The following is a 22,700-nucleotide window of genomic DNA, read 5'->3' on the forward strand; positions in this document are numbered from 1 at the left end:
TCTGGTCCAGGTCTGAGTCTGGTCCTGGTCTGAGTCTGGTCCTGGTCTGAGTCTGGTCCTGCTCTGAGTCTGGTCCTGGTCCTAGTCTGAGTCTGGTCCAGGTCTGAGTCTGGTCCAGGTCTGAGTCTGGTCCTGGTCTGAGTCTGGTCCTGGTCTGAGTCTGGTCCTGGTCCTAGTCTGGTCTGAGTCTGGTCCTGGTCCTAGTCTGGTCTGAGTCTGGTCCTGGTCCTAGTCTGGTCTGAGTCTGGTCCTGGTCCTAGTCTGGTCTGAGTCTGGTCCTGGTCCTAGTCTGGTCTGAGTCTGGTCCTGGTCCTAGTCTGGTCTGAGTCTGGTCCTGGTCCTAGTCTGGTCTGAGTCTGGTCCTGGTCTTGAATACCTCACTGGAGGATTCTTGTGTTTAAGTCGATTCGAGAGCTGCACTTTCACAAAACTTTACACTTTTTAAACAGATTAATTAAATACGAAACTGGATAAGAAAGTTGAATAAAAGGTTGATTTGAAAGAGACGACCCCGGCGAGTCTTTAGACGTTCTTCATTTCCTCAGAGACTCAAAGTCCACATTCACAGCTCTGATGAAACGTGATGAACAGAGACAGAGGAATTGTGAAAAGAACAGATCGTTTTAGTGAAGTTCTGAAGGTCAAGAGCCATTTCCACTAAAGAACACGATTCATTCACTGGAGCCGGTTCCAAACTCACCCAGACAATCGAAAAACGTCCCAGTTAAAGCTGCACGATGTAACTGCTGGTCTCGATGGAGTTGTCATGTCTTTTCCTCCGAATGTTCCGCAGTGTGGCATTAAACTTCTTTGTCTGTTTATTTAATTACATGTATCTTTAGTACTGAACAATACCTTGAAAAACATCATTTCAGCCTCCAGGGATAAGTTTAATGCCATACTGTGGAACATCCCATGCAAAGCTATAACATCTCCATGGAGACAAGCAAGTGGCAGATTCTCCACCATAAAAGTTATATGATAAATCTTTAAAGGTTCTATATTAGAGACTCAGACTCCAGATTTTTTTTTTTTTTTTTAGTATCGATACCTGCCAAAAATGAGTATCCACTTTTGATTCTAGTTTTAATATTGATTAGTGTCTGATTTTTGATACTTTTGACAAACTTTTTTTTTTTTTTAACAGTGTAGCGTCTCGTGGCTCAGACTCAGACCGCAGCTGCTAGCACTGTGGGATGCTAGCGCTGTGGTACGTTAGCACTGTGGGATGCTAGCGCTGTGGGACGTTAGCACTGTGGGATGCTAGCGCAGTGGGATGTTAGCGCTGCTGGATGCTAGTCTCTCAAAGGGAGAAGGAGCACCCGCCCTGGGGCTTCATTAGTCTCAACTGAGCACAACCCAAATGCCTCTGCACCCGAACGCCAGCACCCAAACACCTAGCACCCAAACACCTAGCACCCAAACACCTAGCACCCAAACACCTAGCACCCAAACACCTAGCACCCAAACACCTAGCACCCAAACACCTAGCACCCAAACACCTAGCACCCAAACACCTAGCATCCAAACACCTAGCATCCAAACACCTAGCACCCAAACACCTAGCATCCAAACACCTAGCATCCAATCGCTCCTGCACTTAACAGTCTGTTCTCACTATAAAGTGTTTCCTCCATTTTTAGTCACATGATCCGTCAGTGTGAAAAGTCCCATGTTAAACCTTTAGTGCCGCTGTGTTCATTATAAATCCACTGAACAGAAGTACATCAGATTTATAATGACTCCAGCCTCAGCTGTTTGGACTCTCCACTGAGCAACTATCCCTCTATCTCTCCATCCCTTTATCTCTCTTTTTCAAATCTCTCTTCTCTTTCTCTCCCCTCTTCTATCTTTACCTCTTTACATTCTTCACCTCCTTTCTCCCCCTTTCTGTTTAGCATAAATTTTAATCAGTTTGGACACTCCACTGAGCAGTTCTCCTCTCTCTCCTCATCCCCTCTTACATCTCCTCCTCTTTTCTAAGCCTGCAGCAGAAAGAGAGAGAGAGTTACTTCTTTCATTCAGTTCAATCCTTTATTGTGTTTTTGGTTCTTCTGTTTTGAGACTGAAGCTTTGAAAACAGATCAGGCTGAGCCGACATGAGCTGAGCTTTTGAGAGTTTGTGCTCCTCCCAACACCTCCTCCTCTCTCCCTGCTCTCCTCCTTCTCTCCTCTCCTCCTTCTTTTCTCCTCTCATTCTTCTTTCCTCTCATCCTTCTTTCCTCTAATCTCCTGTCCTTCACTCCTCCTCCACTCCTACTCCTCCTCTCCTCCTCCTCCTCCTCCTCCTCCTCCTCCTCCTCCTCCTCCTCCTCCTCCTCCTCCTCCTCCTCCTCCTCCTCCTCCTCCTCCTCCTCCTCCTCCTCTCCTCCACCTCTCCTCTCATCATCACAGTGAAAAGAGCAGCACATTTGTAATATTTTGGTGATTTGAAGTTCTGGTGCTGGTTGAGGAGGCTCACCTCCTGCACCTGCTCCTCTTGGGTCTGATCTCAGGTTTGTTCTGTTCAAATCTCTAATCACAGACTGATTATAAAGTGATTATAAAGTGATTCAAAGTCACTCAGATGTTCACCTTTGAGCAGATGTTCACCTCTGAGTCGTGACGGCAGATTTTAATCAGCTCCAAAATGAGACTTTTTCACCTTTAATCTGAGATTAAGAAGGAAGTCTGTAATCACCCAGAAGAGAACAGGGGCCTGTATACTCTGTATAACTTTACTTTACAACTTTATATGAGACAGGTCTAAACCAGGACTAAACTAGGTCCACACATCTGCAGCCTGACAGGTACAGCAAACTCCACCCAAAGATTTTGACCTCTGACCTCGAGCTCAGGTTAAACTGTTCTCTGAGAGAAAAGAAAAGAAAGAAGGCACCTGATTTGTCTGTTATTAATGTTCTTATCTTGATTTAGAGACACAATAGTGAAATAAAACCCCAGGACGTAGAGCGGGTTAATACGAACAATTAAAGACCAAAATGATGAGTCTGACAGCAGCAGTTACAGAGAGAGGCCACAGTTTTTACACAGAAACTGAATTGGAGCCAGAGTCAATGGATCCGGAAGTGCTCTCACTTCCTGTTTGGAGTGCGGCGGCTCGCAGGTTGGCTGTGTCCATTTGTACGTACAGTCTGTGGAGGCCACTAATCCCCTTGAGACCGCTCTAAACAGCAGTGTGCATTTACTTTGACAGATCCAAAAAAAGACGAAGAAGAAAATGGCTGATACACATGCAATTTCACCTAAGCGTGTTCTTAGCACATTGTGGACACTTAAGCATGTTCTTAGCATGTTCTTAGCGTGCTGTGGTCACTTAAGTGTGTTGTGGTCATGTGAGCATGTTGTGGACACTTAAGCATGTTCTTAGCATGTTCTTAATGCGTTGTGGTCACTTGAGTGTGTTGGGGTCACTTCAGCATATTCTTAGCATGTTGGGGTCCCTTAAGTGTGTTCTTAGCATGTTCTTAGCGTGCTGTGATCACTTAAGCCTGTTGTGGTCACTTGTGTGTGTTGAGGTCACTTAAGCATGTTCTTACCGTGTTCTACATCGTACTCTTCCATGGTGCTGACAAAGTGCGGTCTGGAGTAGAAGTTGTGGGGTCCCGGCTGCTGCAGACCCCCCAGACTGAAGAAGCTGCGCTCGGACCAGGCGCACCCAGAGAAGGCCCTCCTGCTGGGGACGCTCGGGAGCCGCGTCCAGCCTCTGACCTCCACATCGAACGACTCCAGAGCCGTCACAGGCAGCTTCCCCTGACGACCACCTGGACACAACACACAGACCGTAAGGGTTTAGGACAGAGGGGGGAGTGAGGGCATCTGACACACAGGGAGGGCATCTGACACATAGGGAGGGCATCTGACGCACAGGGAGGGCATCTGAGACACAGGGAGGGCATCTGACGCACAGGGAGGGCATCTGACGCACAGGGAGGGCATCTGACGCACAGGGAGGGCATCTGACGCACAGGGAGGGCATCTGACGCACAGGGAGGGCATCTGAGACACAGGGAGGGCATCTGACGCACAGGGAGGGTATCTGAGACACAGGGAGGGCATCTGACACACAGGGAGGGCATCTGACGCACAGGGAGGGTATCTGAGACACAGGGAGGGCATCTGACACACAGGGAGGGCATCTGACGCACAGGGAGGGCATCTGAGACACAGGGAGGGCATCTGACACACAGGGAGGGCATCTGACGCACAGGGAGGGCATCTGACACACTATTATACCTTCATTATAAAGGTGAAAGGAAAGTGCAAAGTCAAATATTTCTTTTTAAAACTGAAATTGGATCCATATTTCACAGAACGAGAGAATAATAAAAGAGCTGAGAGCGCAGGATGAGACAGAGGACGAGGAGGAGAAGAGGAGGAGGAGAAGAGGATGAGACGAAGTGGTGAAGAGGAAGAGGTCAAGAGGAGGAGGTTAGGAAGAGGAGAAGGGGAAGAGAAGGAGAAGAAGAGGAGGAGGAGGAGAGGAAGAGGACGAAAGGAAGAGGAGAAGAGGAAGGAGAGGAGAAGGGGTGGAGGAGAAAGAAGGGGAGGATGAGGAAGAGGAGAGAACAAGGGGAGGAAGAAGAGGAGAGGAGGAAGAGAAGATCTAACAGTAAAATGGATGACAGAAGAAATTATGATTTGAACAGATTTGCTTTTTAAATATGTTTGTTTATTTTAAATGAAATAAAGACAAACCAGGACTAAACCAGAACTAAACCAGGACTAAACCAGAACTAAATCAGAACTAAACCAGGTCTAAATCAGGACTAAACCAGGTCTAAACCAGGACTAAACCAGGACTAAACCAGGTCTAAATCAGGACTAAACCAGGTCTAAATCAGGACTAAACCAGGTCTAAATCAGGACTAAACCAGGTCTAAACCAGGACTAAACCAGGACTAAACCAGGTCTAAATCAGGACTAAACCAGGTCTAAATCAGGACTAAACCAGGTCTAAACCAGGACTAAACCAGGACTAAACCAGGTCTAAATCAGGACTAAACCAGGTCTAAACCAGGACTAAACCAGGAGTAAACCAGGACTAACCCAGATCTTAACCAGGTCTAAACTAAAACCAGAAAAACCTTGGAGAACACACTTGTAAAAAAGTGTAAATCCTCTGAGTAAAAACATTCTGAACATGTTTGTTTTTGTTCATTCAGAGCCTGGGAAACGAGGGAAGGAGCTAGTGTGTAGGAGGTAGGACATAGGAGCTAGGAAAGGTCGAGTGGAGTGGGCGGAGCCGCAGATCGATATTCAAATGAGGCCGGGCGAGTGGGCGGAGAGAGATAGGGCAGAAAGAGAGAAAGACGGAGGGGAACAGAGAGAGAGAGAGACAGAGAGAGGCAAAGACAGAGGGGAAGAGACAGAGAGAGAAAGACAGAGGGGAAGAGAGAGAGAAAGACAGAGAGGAAGAGAGAGGGGAAGAGACAGAGAGAAAGACAGAGGGGAAGAGACAGAGAGAAAGACAGAGGGGAAGAGACAGAGAGAAAGACAGAGGGGAAGAGAGAGAGAGAGAGACAGAGAGAGGCAAAGACAGAGGGGAAGAGACAGAGAGAGAAAGACAGAGGGGAAGAGAGAGAGAGAAAGATAGAGGGGAAGAGAGAGAAAGACAGAGGGGAAGCGAGAGAGAGAGAAAGACAGAGAGGAAGAGAGAGAGAGAAAGAGAGAGGGGAAAAGACAGAGAGAAAGATAGAGACAGATAGAGAAAGACAGAGTGGAAGAGAGAGAGAGGAAAAGAGAGAGAAAGAAACAGAGAGGGGAAGAGGCAGAGAGAGAAAGACAGAGAGTGAGAGAGAGAAAGAGAGCCCAGAGAATATCAGGAATAATCTGAACTGATGAATAAAGCTGCACTGTGGAACTTTTCTGAGGAAGACTCTTCACTTGTCTCCAGAACGACATTAACGTTTTGTATCATGTTTTTGTAGGTGACGTAGGCTTGTGGGCGGAGCCTTGTACAGACTCGTACTACTAACTGAATAGGGGCCGGCAGAGATCTCTAGATTACTCAAACATGGATGACATCTAAAGGCTCTTCATGTTTTTGAGGAGATGATGTTAAAACATGGGAGAAAGAATTTAAAAAGTTGATTTTGCAGAAACCCTTTTTTCAACTTATATTTCTTGTGTTGTGCTTGTTGGCTTTGTAATAAATAGGACTGAAGTGACTTTAAAAACGCAGAGGAGCACCACCTGATGACATCACAGTGTGTAACAGAGAGTTGTGAGCTGTGAATGAAACAAAATAACTACAGGGATGTTTGATCCCAACATAAACATTTGTAAAACCAAACTGTCACGAACCGTGTCACAAACAAGTCTCAGCCGATTCAGAGACAGAAAGAGAGAGAGAGAGGAGAGAGAGAGAGAAGGAGAGAAGGAAGAAGAGAGGGAGAGAGAAAGAGAGGAGAGGGAGGGAGAGATAGATGTGTGAGCCTGGGACATATGCTGCTCCATCTGCATCAAACTCAAAGTGTTAAAGACTTGTCTGGGCCTCCGTCCACAAATCCACTGAGACCAAACCACCACCAGCCTGTGAAATAAACCCAGAACCAGGACCGGGATTAGACCTGGTCTAGTCCTGGTTCAGTCCCAGAGCAGTTCCGGTTTAGTCCCGGTTTAGTCCTGGTTTAGTCCTGGTTTAGTCCCGGTTTAGTCCTGGTTTAGTCCCGGATTAGTCCCGGTTTAGTCCCGGTTTAGTCCCGGTTTAGTCCCGGTTTAGTCCCGGTTTAGTCCCGGTTTAGTCCCGGTTTAGTCCTGGTCTGTATATTTGTCCTCAGAAGTTTTAACTTTATCTAAAATTTGAAGTTTGTGGCATTTTCAGTTTTTGTGAAGCATCCGATCATAAAACTGTCACAATGATGATCCTAAGGACATAAATGTTCACTCACAAAACAGCTGCAAAATCATCATAGATTTATATATTTTTTTCCAGACATTTTCAACTGAATCCAAAGATCTGTCTCTGCTCTAATCAAAAATATCAAATTTATAAAAAATATTAGGATTTTAACTCCTTAACTGCCAGAGATATTTTCCACAAAACTGGAACCAGATTATAATGAGGAGCATTTTTATTTGTGTCTGAAACTTAAAGCTTCTGTCATTTTTTTGGTTTTGTGGAGCATCAATTTAAAATCAGATCTGAAATGTTTGAAATCAGATCTGAAATGTTTGAAATTAGATCTGAAATGTTTGAAATTAGATCTGAAATGTTCCTCCTGTTGACAAAACTCTGTAACATTAGAAAGAATCTAATATTATTCATATTCATATTTTTGAGAAAAAAGTGAAATTTGTCCATTTAGTTTTTTTTTTGGTTTTTTTTTTTTTTTTTCACTGAATTAAGGTCTTTTGTATGGAAGCCCGTTTCCGCCATGAAAAAAAAAATAAAAGCCCCACAGAAAGTCGAAATTACGAGTTTTAAACTCGTAATTATGAGTTTAAAACTCGTAATTATGAGTTTAAAACTCGTAATTACGAGTTTAAAACTCGTAATTTCGACTTTTAAAACTACTAATTATGAGTTTAAAACTCGTAATTAGGACTTTTAAAACTACTAATTATGAGTTTAAAACTCGTAATTAGAACTTTTAAAGTCTTAATTGAGCTTGTAGCACACTGCAACTGAGTGTACAGAGCAGAGGAGACAGGAGGAGGACTGTTATGTTTATCACCTACATACTTTTAAAAAATGAATAAATTAAGCTCCAGTAAAGTTTCTGGCGTCTTGAACAAATCAGTGGGCCCTGAGTGCTGTTCTGACCACTCATGAGCTGTGCTCTGTGTCTGTGAGCGCTCGTTTTCCTGGTCTGAGCAGAGTGCCAGCTGGTCACAACCCCGCTGGTTTATTGAGGAAATTATTAAAATACCAAATTCATTTAATCAAAATTGATAAGGTTCACTTTTTGTAAATGTTACATTCCCAAAATTACGAGTTATAAACTCATAATTCATACTTTTAAAAGTCCTAATTACGAGTTTTAAACTCATAATTAGTAGTTTTAAAAGTCGAAATTACGAGTTTTAAACTCGTAATTACGAGTTTTAAACTCATAATTACGAGTTTTAAACTCATAATTACGAGTTTTAAACTCATAATTACGAGTTTAAAACTCGTAATTTCGACTTTCTGTGGGGCTTTTATTTTTTTTTTCATGGCGGAAACGGGCTTCCATACTTTTCCCTTTTATCAGCCCCATTGTGTTTAATGAGGAAAAAACTAAACTTCATGTGGCCCATATATAATGAGAAACGAGTGGAACCAACAATCATCAAGAAAAAAAAAGTTTTTTGTCATTGTAAAGAAATGTAAAAACAAAGGCACATTTCCAACGTAATGGTTTTCCTGATTCTGTGTGTTACAAAGCCTCTGGAGGGAGGAGCTAAACAGACCGGGAACAGACCGGGAACAGACCGGGAACAGACCGGAACAGACCAGGACTCATCTGAAAACTCAAAGTCTCAAGGCTCAGGGCCATAAAACAGTGAGTCGTTTTTCAAACATTTGCCAGTAATGATAAAAGACAGATTTTAGTCATAAACTCAGAAGGCTCCATTAAGACCAACAGGAAGAACAATTCAGATCTGAATCTGAGGTTTCACAAAAACTAAAAATGCCACAAACTTCAAGTTTCAGACAAACTTAAGTCATCCTCAGACACAAATAAAACTGTCCCTGTTATTAAAGGGATTCAGTTTTTGAAAAAAACAAATTCTACTTTAGATTAATTTTTTACATGTGACAAATGTATGATGATTTTCAGTGTTTTTTGCAAGTGGACATTTATGTCCTTAGGGTCATGAGTGTGACTCTGTTACTATAGTGATGGAACCACGCTGAAAAACAAGAAATCCAGGGTTTGAGCTTGACTAACTCAGCTTAGCCACCTATCTCGCTTCATAGTATCCCCCTTAGTCCTGGTTCAGTCCTGGTTTAGTCCTGGTTCAGTCCTGTTTTGGTCCTGGTTCAGTCCTGTTTTTGTCCTGTTTTGGTCTCAGTTTAAATGGACCTCTCAGACTTTTCTCATGTTTACATGAATTTTTCATGTTTCTTGATGAAAAACAGCTTCAGCTGTGTCCCCTTCCCCTTCCCTCCAGCTCTATCTATCTAAAACACACACACTCTTCTTCTTCTTGTCTTCTCTGCTGTCCCTCTCTCTCACTATCTGTCTGTTTTATCTCCCTCACTCCCCTCTCCCAATCTCCTGCCCCTCCTTTCTCACCTCTCTCTCCCCCTCTCTTGCCCTCACTCCTCTCGTTTCTCTGTGTAATTTCTGTAGACTCCCACAGAGCTCAGAAACTCGTTTAAAACACTCTTTTGGACAGAACAGAAATAAACACTGATGTTTACAGACCTCCTCCTCTCTCTATCTCTCTCTCTCTCTCTATTAATGATATTCATTTTGTCTTCTTTTTTACACAACTTTGTGTTCTTTAAAGACAAAAAGTTTTTTTACCTCAACATATTTGGCTGAGCATCTGTCACCTTCACTGTTGTGACCACGCCCCCTGACCTGACATCATCAGCCCCACCACACATCAGCCCCACCACATGGACATAAACATCAAACACGATCACAACGAAAATTCAAAACCAGCTCCCTCAGACCAGTCTCTGCTCTGGACTTCAGACACACACACCTCCTGAAGTCAGAACAGTATTCCACTGCTCCACCATCATCACGTGAGGTCGAACCATCCAACTGTCACTACAGAACTGATCCAAAGAAAGTAATGGAAAAGGGAGAACGACAGACTCAAAACAAAGGTACTCCCTCCCTCTCTCCCGCTCTCATTCCTCTTTCTTTCCCTATCTGTGCCCGGCTGGTGTTTACAGTTGTTCTAAATCTGGACGTGCAGTGACCAGCAGAACTCTGGACAGACACGAACTGTGGGAACATCTCCTCATATTTGTTTCTCATTTATAAAGTGAACTTGGAGCTGTCAGATTATAACCTCTGAATCCTGCATTTGACCCGTCCTCCACAGTCTTACACCGGTCAGGACCAGATCTGAGCCTGGTCTGGTCAGGAGGACCTCGCTGGACCTTGTCTTGGGTTGGTCCTGTTTTGTCCTTTGTTGTGATGTAGGCCCAGTTTGGTCTACGTCTAGTTCTGGTTTATTCCTCATCCAGTGCTAGCCTAGTACCAGTTTAGCTTTTGGACAAAAGTTCTAGAGTGAATACATTTGGCTGCTTGTACAAGCCGCTTCTTCAGTTCTGGGCAGATTGATGCTGGACACTGGTTTATATCCGTCTGAAGGGAGGAGCTAACTACACTGACGCTAACACACCTGTTTGTTACAGTTTCAGTTTGTTCGCTCGGTCTAATGAGCTACACTAATTGTGAACAATCAAGACCAGTTACGTTGCCCGGATTGGTATTACGGGTCCCCCATCCTGGAGCGGGTGCTCCACAGTGAGCTCCAGGTGGCTGGGCCTTTCCCCACAGGCCCGGTCAGGCTCAGCCCGAAGGAACAACGTGGGGCCATGTGGACCCACCACCTGCAGGAGGATCTGTAAAGAGCCGGTGCAGAGAGATCTGGGCGGCATTCGAAGGTGGGGGCCTCAATGACTGGATCTCCGAATATGGAGACTGACTCTGGAGACATGGAGTGTTGCTTCGTGTGGGGAAGGAGCCTGAGCTCGTGTGGGAGGTTGAGCGTTACTAGATATAGTTGGCCTCACCTCCACACACAACTTGGGCTCTGGAACCCAACTCCTTGAGAGTGGCTGGCGTTGCCCTCGGGAAGATGTAGCAAGCTGATGTGGTCTTATTGCAATAAGTGTTTCCCAACACTGTTTATAATGCAGGCGGAGAGCTGCTTTGACTGAAGATGTTGTCAGACGGTGGAAAGAATAGGAGGATCCCCTCAATCCCACCATCACATCAGGAAGCAGAGACTGAGGACTCAGAGGCGGACTCATCCATCACCCTGGCTAAAGTCACTGAGGTGGTTAAAGCTCCTCTATGTCTCCAGGGGTGGATGAGATCTGTCCTGAGTATCCACAGGATGGCTGGGCGCTCCCTTAGAGATAGGGTGAAAAGCTCGGTGACACGGGAGGAGCTCTGAGTAGAGCTGCTGCTCCTTCACGTGGACAGGAGCAGCTGAGGTGGCTCAGGCATCTGTTCCGGGTGTCCCCTGGATGCCTCCCTGGGGAGGTGTCCATGTCCCACTGGGAGGAGGCCCCAGGGAAGACCCAGGACCCAGGACTCCCTGCTTAGACTGCTGCCCTCGCGACCCAGATCAGGATAAGAGGAAGAAAATGAATGGATGGAGATTTAGGTCTTTAGAAAACTTTATTTATCCCCGAAGAGTAATTCAGTTTGCAGCATAAAAAACACAAACACACACGCACAAACACACACACACAAAGCATAAAAACACCCACCACACATACACACACACCCAGACAGAGCAGTTCACACAGTTAAATGAAATGATAACACTGCTGTGTCTCATCACACCTCTGTTTTTAGGAATAAAGGGAATAAAAGAATTAACAAATCAGTTTGATTTCCTGGGGGGTCGGTAGCGCCTCCCAGAGGTCATCAGAGAGAATCCCTCTTTTAAAACGTGATTTGTCAATGATACTTTGGCCTTCTGCTCCGAAAAAGATGGGGAGTTGCACATTGTCATCTCTGACCCTAGCCCTGTTTCAGTCCCGTTTCAGTCCTGTTTCAGTCCAGTTTTAGTCCCGTTTCAGTCCCGTTTCAGTCCAGTTTTAGTTCTATGTTAGTATGAATGCACACAGAACATACAAACCTGATCCAGGTTTGGATCTTACCCATGACGTAGATCTTGTTGCCGCGGGAGATGGCAGTGGCGCCGTATCTGGGCGTGGGCATGGAGGGGAGGGGCAACCACTGGTCCTTCAGAGGCTCGTACAGACGCACCTGAGCCTGAGGGGAAGTGTCTGCTCCCATACCTCCAAACGCGTAGACTTTACCATCTATAAAAGAGAGAAGAAGAGAGGTGAGAGTGGAGGAAAGAGGGGGAGGAGGAAAGGAGAGGGGAGGCGTCTGACAGTGGACTGAGTGTGACGTCACCCACAGAGTTCAGCTCCAAATGAAGCTCATAGAGGTTAGCAGTTATAGGGGACAATTTGCAACCACTGACCAAATTAGGAATTCTGAGCAAGAAACTACATAGCCAATCAGGAGCGAGGCTGTTGAAGGTAACGCCCCTTCTCTTCTGCGGTGCTGGTTTAGCAGGGAGTGGACGCTTAGCAACAGTCAGTCAAACCTGTTGCTAACGCTAGTGGGAGCAACCTCAGCGAAAGAAGACGCCCAATTTGTCTGTTATTAATGTTCATATCTTGTTTACAGACACAATAGTGAAAAAAACTGGTTAATGTAGAGCGGGTTAACACGAACATTTTAAGACCAAAATTGGAGCCAGAGTCGATGGAGCTGAAGTGCACCCATGATCACTTCCTGTTTGTAACGCAGCGACTAGCAGGTTAGTGCACTTACAGCCGATGCACTGGACACATCATACACATTGTTCCACAGTAGGGCATTAAACTATAAGCATGTAGACCAGCAGATGATGCTACCACTCCAAGTTACAGATCAGATCTGTGGAGAGGCGAAATCGGTTAGTTTTTCAAGGTATTTTTACAGAAAAATAAACAACTATATTTAGATTAGTGATTTCTTTTTTTTTTACTCATATTTACTGATGTTTATTTACTTTATTTATTTGCTTTATGTTTAAATCATTTATTTTCATAACCAAATTTTATCTGTAAAACAAAAAAATAAGTTTATCCAAAGTATGGTTACTATGGCAACTGCAGTACCTGCTCCAGAGCGACTGGGGACGGATCAAAACATGACAAATCAGACAGTGATAGAGAGAAGGGGAACAACTGTAAAAAGACAGAGAAAGAGGAGAGAAGGAGAGGAGGGGGAGAGAAATGGAACAACTGTTCATCTGCCGAAACAGAGAGGGAGAAAGAGGAGAGAAGGAGACAGGAGGAGGTGAGAGGAGCAAGAGAGGAGAGAGGGGGGAGGGAGGGAGGGAGAGAGAGAGGGGGGCACTATAGGAAAGGAGAGAGGGAGGAGAGAGAGGAAAGGGTGAGAGAGGAGAGGGAAGGAGAGGTGAGGAAAAGGGAGAGGAGAGAGGGAGGAGAGGGAGAGGTGAGTTCTGGCTCTCAAACTCTACTTTCTCAGTGACTTTAGTGAAAAGGACAAATGCAAATGTTCTGCTGTATCATCAGAACTGTCAGAGCTCTGCAGAGGTGCACACCAGCCCCAAGAGCACGAGCAGCACAAGGAAGGAGATTCAGGAAGAGTTATGTATTTTACTGTATCTGTCTTTTTACTGAGAACATTTGCTTATTTTGTATCTTAAAGGTCCTATATTGCACAAAATTGACTCTTGTAGTTTTAATGTTCTAATACTGTCTCTTCCTCCAAAACAGACCTGGAGTTGTGTTTTGTTTCATTCACATGTTTGAGTAACACTTTATTATTAGTCTGTTACATCGCCAAAGCTCAAAATGCTCTGTTCCACTTTGTTATGTCATGAAGTGGTAGTTTTTCAAGTTAACGGCTCCTTTTACCTTTAGTTCAGTAAAGATTGGCAAATCCAGGTCTGAAATGATCCATATGATTCTAGTGAAGGTGTGTGGAGTTTAAAAACACAGTGGAGCACTTCCTGTATCACCACATGACATCATAGGGTTAAACAGGTTCTGTTTGAGAGAGGAACTCAGCCTAAATATGCAGATAACCTAATATGGACCTTTAAAGGAGTTGTATATGATTTATATTTTAAATTCCATAAACCTGACGTCTTTGTGACCCCAGATACAACAGAAACAACAATGTTCACATCAAACAAAACTTTTACTGAGAAGTATTTTAATACTGATTTAATCTCATTTCTGTTATATTTTGTTGTTTTATTTACAGACCATTATCCAATCAGAAAGCAAAAAGAGCCTCACATGACTCTTTCATTTGGGTTGTCAGTTCCAAAGCTGAAATCCAGTTGTTTTAAACCTAAAATGTCTCTCTGATCTGAATGGTCACTCCCTAAATCCCAGCACCTGCAGCCAGTCAGGGCTCAGTGCTAGTGCGGCCTCTGCGGCTCAGTGAGTGAATGAGGTTCTGAACATGAGGCACGGTGTTCAGGAGATTTGGGTTTAACAGTGCGATGGAACGTGTGCTCTCTACAGCCCCCCCAGAGGCACTTCAGACTCACTGTAAAATCTGTGCATCTTCTTCACACCTCAGTGACTACATTTCCCAGAACGCACCACTATTTGGAAGCAGATGTTCAGGAGCCTGTTGTGCTGCTGCTCTGAGAGAACACAGAACCAAACCACTGCATAAGCACACTAGAACCTCATCAGAACAGCACCAGAATCATCAAAACAGAAGAGGAACAGCACCAGAACCACCAGAACAGAAGTGGAACAGAAGCGGAACAGCACCAGAACCACCAGAACAGAAGCGGAACAGCACCAGAACCACCAGAACAGAAGCAGAACAGCACCAGAACCACCAGAACAGAAGAGGAACAGCACCAGAACCACCAGAACAAAAGCAGAACAGCACCAGAACCACCAGAACAGAAGTGGAACAGCACCATAACAGAAGCGGAACAGCACCAGAACCACCAGAACAGAATTTGGAACAGCACCAGAACAGCACCAGAACCACCAGAACAGAAGCAGAACAGCACCAGAACCACCAGAACAGAAGCAGAACAGCACCAGAACCACCAGAACAGAAGAGGAACAGCACCAGAACAGCACCAGAACCTCAGCAGCACCACCAGAACCATCACACTATTCACGTTCAAGTCCATGTATACAGCACATTTTAGACACTCAAGGCTCTTTACAGCAGCATTCATTCACTCCACACTCTGTGATGGTAACGTATGATTGTAGCCACAGCTGCCCTGGGACAGACTGATAGAACTGAGGCTGTCAATCTGTGTCATTTGCCCCTCCCATCACCAACACTTACACTCATTCACACACTACTTTAATACTTGGCAATGTGGGTGAAATGTTTTGCCCAAGGACACAACAATATTTTATGTTTTGTTTTTTTTCCACGTCCCCCTGTGGCTCCTGGTATTCCCAGCGCTCTTCTATCCAAGTCCTGATTGGGAAAAGAGACGTGACCAGGTCAGACTTTGACCAGGAGCTTTAATCAGTGTATAACTCTATGAACACAGGACTGTGACTCTGAACAGCTGTAGGGACAAAACACACAGAAATATCGCACAGAAATGTCACTTCACATTAATGTTTGAGAGATCAGAATCAGGCTGTTGTTTTTGGCAGATTTTTAAATGTATATTTTTAAATTACAGATAGTATGATATCATTTAGCAGAGCTCCAAAAACTAGGGTAATGCAGCTGTGTCACTCTCTCATTTTCACTTTTTACCTGATTGAATCCACTTCCCCTTTAATTTGAACCCACTTCCCCTTTAATTTGAACCCACTTCCTCTTTAATTTATACCCACCTCCTCTTTAATTTAAACCCACTTCATTTTGAATAACTTTGAATCATCTTTAACACCGTGTGAGAGACAGCTGCGGTCGTGTTTTCAGCATTGGGACTTTAGAAGCTCTTAGAGGATCTGAAGTCACGCCTCCTTCCTCTGCTCTGACTACTCCCCCCTCTGACAAGTTGCTGTGTACAGTTTTGTGTCATGTTTTTGGAGAATTGTCGTGTGGAAGCATGGGTGACATAGGCTTGTGGGAGGAGCCTTGTACAGGCTTGTAAGGAGGGTTTGAATAGGGCCTGGGAGAGATCACTAGATTACTCAAACATGCATGGATGACTACTGAAACTCTTCAGACGTGGGAGACAGATTAGAAGTCCAATTTGCTCCAACTTGTTTCTGGAGTAAAACGTTGAAATACAATGATTGATGCATTGTATTTCAACGTGATTGATAGCATGATTGATGCAAAACCAGTAACTGACTGAAACTGTTAAATCGTGATGCTAACACGGCGCTAACACGGCACTAAAATGATGCTAACAGTGAAAGCCTCCGTCAGACTGAGCTGGTTCTCAGTGGGTCTGAGTTTTATGTAAAATCTGATTAAACTGAAGTGAATGAGATCAGTGCACAACAGTGTCCACACAAGTTAATTTAGAATTTACAACAGAGGAAATCTAACAGCCACTTGTACTCTCAGACTCATCTCCACCCGTTTAAAGAATTAAAGAGGAGGAATTATGTAAAACCCATTTTTTGTATCCTTCTCCCACATTGTTTCCTTCTCAAAAACATGAAGAGATTTAGATATCATCCATGTTTGAGTAATCTAGAGATCTCTCCTGGGCCCTATTCAAACCCTCCTTATGGTTAGCAGTACAAGCCTGTACGAGGCTCCGCCCACAAGTCTACATCACCCATGCTCCCACATGACAATTCTCCATAAATATACAAAAACATGATACAAAACTGTACACAGCAACTTGAAAAACCTGATGTGATGTGCAGTAGTTTCATTAGTGGGAGGCAGCTGATTGTGTGTGATGGTCTTCTGAAGGAGGGGGGGGGGGACTTAGCACAGAGAGCAAAGGGAGAGGAGGCTCAAAGCGTCAAAAATGAAAGTGAAACTTATAAAACATGTTAATACATTGTTTTGGGTGAATATAGCATTTTCAAAACAATAAAAGGAAACATGGTGATCTAAATGTTATGTGTTACAGTGAATACTCCATAGACGTAAAACACCTCCTCTTTAAAATCAGGTCAGGAAAGTCACACTATGTAATTTTTCTGGCTGAGCTGGTATTACTTTGCCTGGAATGTCTCACAGTATGACTTTTATCCTGTCTATCACCATAGAGACAAACAAGTAACAACACCATGCCAGGCTATGGGTCAGATCTACAGAGAGATGAGACCATCCACAATAATGGTTTAGTCCTGGTTTAGTCCTGGTTTAGTCCTGGTTTAGCCCTGGTTTAGTCCTGGTTTAGTCCTGGTTTAGTCCTGGTTTAGTCCTGGTTTAGTCCTGGTTTAGTCCTGGTTTAGTCCTGGTTTAGCCCTGGTTTAGTCCTGGTTTAGTCCTGGTTTAGTCCTGGTTTAGTCCTGGTTTAGTCCTGGTTTAGCCCTGGTTTAGTCCTGGTTTAGTCCTGGTTTAGCCCCAAACCAGAAGAGAACCAGGTCCTCACATCTCCAATCTGACAGTTACACAGAGGACTCCACCTGAGAGTTCTGACCCGTCTCCATCATCCTGTGACATTACAAACTGAAACATATTTACTCTCTTTTTAATCCTCGGCTGCAGTGGCGCCAATCAGAGCCTTTTAAGAGCTCTCTGGTGTCCACGCCGCGCTCCGACCGCTTCTCCCTTTGGTCCTGATGAAAGGAAACCGCAGCATCCGCCTCCGTTGCCCCCGGAGACGCCATGGCAACCACCGCATCACCTCCACTCGCCCCGGTGCTTTGTGGGAAACATCATTTGGAGAGCTGAGAATAAACACGCGTGGCCTTTTACCGTCACGCTACAGGAGAGGGCTCTGAACACGGAGCGCTGGGAACATGGAGAGATCTGAACACGGAGCGCTGGGAACACGTGTGGGCTTTACATGTGCTGTGTTTAGTGTTTGGTATTTTACAGGAAATATTACAATTTTAAAATGATGAAAATACTTTAATACTAGTTAAATATGATCAGTAGTAATTAGAACTAAACACTAAAACCATCTGCACTTTTCAGATTTTTTTTAGTGAGGAAGAAGAAAGAAGCTTCAAATCTGTAAACTGGACAAACCCCGTGCAACTGTGGGATCTTCTGACCTTTCGGTGGGGTCCACTGCTCCACCCACTGAACCCCCATTTATAGCTTATGGCACACGTGTCAAAGTGGCACCATTACACACAGTCTCTGGACACTGGTACACAAAGTTCGCCTGCATCCAATGCAAAAATACTTATGATTAAAAAAAATGTATATAAATGTGAAAACTACCATATCTGACCCTCTTCCTGACCAGGATACTGGACCAGACCTGCTCCTGACAGGTTCAACAGGTTTTCAGACCATGAGTATCATAGCAACCAAAGAGCCAATCTGGAGCGAGGCTGTTGAAGATAACGCTTATTTATTTATTTATCTTTATTTATACAGGGGGACCCAATGAGAGCACTTGGGCTCTCTTTTTCATGGGTGCCCTGTTTAAAATACAACACAAACTGAAAAAACAATCAAAACAAATAAGTCCATAAAAAACATCAATAACAAGTGCAGGTGTGTGTATAAAAGTTTGTTATCAGATTATTAAATTGCAATTGTGTCACCAACGTGTCCAGTTTTGCATATTCCATTTTTGTGAAGCAAAACAGCTAAAAGCCTCTTTCCCATCTCAGTTCTGCTGTGGCTCGTCCTTAGCCTTATGCAGTCATGTGATCTGGTGTTAAATGTTCCGGTATCAATAATTAACAAACAGGTGAGGTATTCTGGCAGTTTTTGAAGTAATCCCTTATAGATAAACTTACTGTTCTCTTCTAACAGACAGTGATGGCCAACCTACTTTTTCTTTTTTTTTCCTTAGAAACACTGTCAATCAAACCTGTTGCTAACACTAGTGGGAGTGGCCTCGGGGAAAGAAGGTGCCTGATTTGTCTATTATTAATGTTCATATCATGATTTACAGACACAACAGTGAAATAAAAAAACAGCATAATGTAGAGCAGGTTAATACGAACATTTTAAGACCAACATTACGAGTCTGACAGCTGCAGTTACAGAGAGAGGGGCCACAGTTTTTCAATAGAAAGTGAATTGGAGCCGAGTCGATGGAGTCAGAAGTGCGTCAATGATCACTTCCTGTTTGGAACGCGGCGGCTAGCGTGTTAGCTGTGTCCATTTATATAAACAGTCTGTGTCTCGGAGTCGTATGGAGCCAACAAGGAATCAATGAGACAAAGTCCAGACAAAATGAAACATGGAGTAAAAACAGAAACATGAAGAAAGAACAATTGATAAACTGGACTAACACTAAGAGAAAGAAAGAAGAGAAGGAGAGGAAGAGAGAGAGAGAGAGAAGAGGAGGAGAGGAGGGGGAGAGAAGAGTGGTCAGTATAAGGATAGAGAGAGAGAGGGGAAGAGGCAGTGAGAAAGAGGAGAGAAGGTGATAGAGGAGAGAGTGTCAATATATGAGCTACATGAAGAAAGACGGATGGGGGAGGAGAGAGGGAGGAAGAGAGAAAAAGAGGGAGGGGCAGGAGAGGTCAATATAAGGATGAAGAGAGAGGAGGAGGAGGAAGAGAGGGGGAAAGGGGGAGGGAGAGAGGAGTCAATATGAGCTATAAGGGTAAAGAAGAGAAGGAGGAGAGGAGGAGAGGGTCAATATGATACAGACTGGTATATGAAGAGGGGAGGGGGGATGAAGAGAACAGAGGAGAGAGACTGAATGAGGGGTGGTGGTCAATATGAACTATTTATATAGAGCCGAACAGGAGAGGGAGTGAAGAGAAGAGAAGGAGAAGAAAATAAACAGACAGAGAGAGAGGTGAGAGGAAAGGGATAGAGGGAGAGAGGGGAAGGAGAGTTCCGGTAGAAGGCGGCAGGAAGAAGAGGGGAAGAGAGGAGGAGGAGAGAAAGTAAGAGGGAGATATGGAAATGAGGAAGAGAGGGAGAGAGAAGGAGGGAGCAGAGAAAGAAAGAGAGGGATTAGAAAACAGAGAGAGGACAAAAGAGGAGGAGGTGTGGTCATTGATTCAGACGCAGACTGGAGCTCGTTCTAATGTTTCGTCTATTTTAAACTCTGTTTTTGTCTCATCTTTTCCACAAACAGAATCTGAAACTGGAGCTGAAAATCTGTGAGTTTAAAAATAAAAGAAACTCATCCAAAAGACTTAAATGTCAACTTTAAACTAATCCAACAAACCCAGAATAAGACCTCATGGAGACACAGGGAGGGCATCTGACACACAGGGAGGGCATCTGACACACAGGGAGGGCATCTGACACACAGGGAGGGCATCTGACACACATTTTGTTCCTCAGTTCTTGCTTGTTCTTGACCAGTGTGACATGATCCACAGTGTTCTGCTCCAAATGAAGCTCATCGACGCTAGAGCAGTTATAGAGGGAAATTTGGAGCTGAGTTTCATATTTGGAAATCTCCACGAGTATCATAGCAACCAAAGAGCCAATGAGGAGAGAGGCTGTTGAAGGTAACGCCCCTTTCCACCCACAGAGCTGGTTTAACAGGGACCAGGCACTTAACAACGCTGTCAATCAAACCTGTTGCTGCACTAGCGGAAGCGACTTTGGGGAAAGAAGGCGCCTGATTTGTCTGTTATTAATGTTCATATCTTGATTTACAGACACAATAGTGAAATAAATGCGATTGGTTGGATTTTCAAAGTGGTTAAAAATGATTTTCTTTTGTAAAAATGTAGATCCTGTAGTCTCTGTGCCTCACTCCATAAATGTTCTGCTTTCATTCTGGGGGCGGAGCTTAGCATTCTGTTCTCTCACATTTTTTAGTAAATGTTTATTTTTCACCCATATATTATTTCATCATCAGGCTGAGGAGAGGAGAGTAAATGGAGTTTGTAAAACGCTCACGACTTCAGCAGAGTTCAGGCCGACTCCACTGAATATAAAAGAGAAACACGACAGATTAACAGCTTTGTTTAACTCCAAAAAGAAAAGGAGGGAAAGAGAAAGAGAGGGAATAAGAAGAGGGGGGGGGGAGAAAGGGAAAGAGAGAAGGAGAGAGGGGGAAAGAGAGGGGGGAGGGAGAGAGACAGAGAGGGAAAGAAGAGAAGAGAGAGAGGAGGGAAGGAGAAAGGGGGGGAGAGAGAGAGACAGAGAGGGGGAGAGGAGGAGAAAGAGGGAAAGAGAGAAGGAGAGAGAGGGAAAGGGAGGTGAAGAGCGGTTGCTGCTGCTAGCATTAGCAACAGGTTTGACTGACAGCTCTTTGGTTGCTATGATACTTGTCCAAAAACTTTCATTTTGTCTTTTACATCAGCTCCTCGGGTTCTTTTTAAAGATGATACAGACGATGTTTTTATCTTGTTGACATGTTTCAGCCGTGAGCTCCTCAGATCTGTCAGCGCTCAACAAGGAACAGGGTAAAAACAGCTCCTCCTCGTCTTTAAGAAACCCAAGGAACAGCCGCGAAGAAGCCGAGGGGAGATAAATAAATGATAAATTATAGATGCTAATGTTTGTGCTTCCAGGAGCTTCTGAAAATAAAACCTGCGGCTCATTCGGGACAGTTGGGCTTACGTGCTCGTTCATGTCGTACCATGTGATCGCTCTAACCAATCGCCTCTTCAGCTTAGAGCGGACACAGAGCACAGCCAAAGCTAACAATTAAAAAACGTTTTTAACACAACAGACGGATTTTGAGCTGAGAAAAGGTTAATGATCTGAAAACAGATAAAAATCTCCACAAAATCCAACCTTTGTGAAAGCTGTAGGTGCACCGTCACAGCCCCATCAGTCGAACACGAGCAGCCTGTGATTACATTGTGATTACATTCTATGAGAAACATCCTTTCTGGGCAGGAGGGATTTTTTTCGTTGTAGTACCAATGAGTGGCCACTAGTCCAACTGGAGGCAGCTCTGAACAGCAGGACCCTCCAGTTATTTTAATAGATCCATGAGCTGAATTTACAAATATGGACCTGGCTCCAGATTAACCACGACGAGCTTCATCTGGAGCCGAACGCTGTGGGGGACGTCCAGAGGTGGGTGAGTACTGTTCAGATACAGAGGTAAAAAGTTACTCAAGTAAAAGTAAAAGGTATCACATGAAAAACCTCCTTAAGTAAAAGTATTTAAGTACCTGTTTTAAAAATGTGTGAAAATGTAGAGATCTAGATTTTAAATGATAAGAGCCAGACATATTTTGGTCACAGGAACAATATGAATCTGTGACTGTGTCCAAATGTCCACACTCTTCTACAGGGGGCGCTATGTCGGATGTCCAGGGAGGGAGAAAAGAGTGCTCTCTAAATTTCCCATAATGCACCTTGAAACGCTGTGTGAATGAGGTCCCAAGAGTGCACAGCCAGTTTATGAACTTTTCTTCTGAATGTTGTGTATTTATTTTAGTTTGTTTTGTTTATTTTTGTGTGCTTATTTTTTATTTTATTTTTTTTTTGCTGAAAGCTGAAGATACTGCTCTCAAATGTAGTGAAGTAAAAGTCAAAACTGTAAAAAGTACTCAAGTAAAGTACAGATACCTACAGAGTCTACTTAAGTACAGAAGAACCGGCTCAGACACAGGCAGAACATGCAAACTGCACTCTGAAAGACGCCACACTGACTGGGAATGGAACCAGAGACCCTCTCATTGTGAGGCTCATTCTTCTCGTTTATCTGAGTCACACGCTCACTGTGATGGACGGATCAGATTAAAAAAGTCACAATACGTGACATTAAACACTAGAATAATGCGATGTCATCTTTTTAATAAACGAGTGAAGTGAAAGATGGTGTGATTAAGCGAGCGTCATGTTTGATTAGAACGAAAGAGAAGAGGAGGAATCAATTAGAAGAATGAGTTTGGGAGAGAGAGGGGGAAAGAGAGAGGAAGAGAGGGAGGGAGGGGAGAGAGAAAGAGAGAGGGGAAGAGAGAGGGAGGGGGTGGAGAGAAAGAGAGGTGAGAGAGAGAAAGAGAGAGGAACAGAGAGAGGTGACAGAGGGAGACAAAGAGAGAGGAGAGAGGAAGAGAG

General features: G+C 44.1%; 1 protein-coding gene across 1 annotated transcript in view; it reads right to left on the minus strand.

Moving 5' to 3' along the window:
- Positions 1 to 22,700, minus strand: part of LOC117373794 (kelch domain-containing protein 8B-like) — a 79,586-nt gene that overhangs the window by 31,936 nt on the left and 24,950 nt on the right. Inside the window, exons 2-3 of the mRNA XM_033969900.2 lie at positions 11,792 to 11,956; positions 3,540 to 3,764 (exon numbers count right to left, since the gene is read on the minus strand). Of these exons, the coding sequence (XP_033825791.1) occupies positions 3,540 to 3,764; positions 11,792 to 11,956 (390 nt within the window). The remainder of the gene's footprint in view (positions 1 to 3,539; positions 3,765 to 11,791; positions 11,957 to 22,700) is intronic.

This window comes from Periophthalmus magnuspinnatus, chromosome 7 (genome assembly GCF_009829125.3).
Source record: "Periophthalmus magnuspinnatus isolate fPerMag1 chromosome 7, fPerMag1.2.pri, whole genome shotgun sequence".
Classification (NCBI taxonomy): Eukaryota; Metazoa; Chordata; class Actinopteri; order Gobiiformes; family Gobiidae; genus Periophthalmus; species Periophthalmus magnuspinnatus.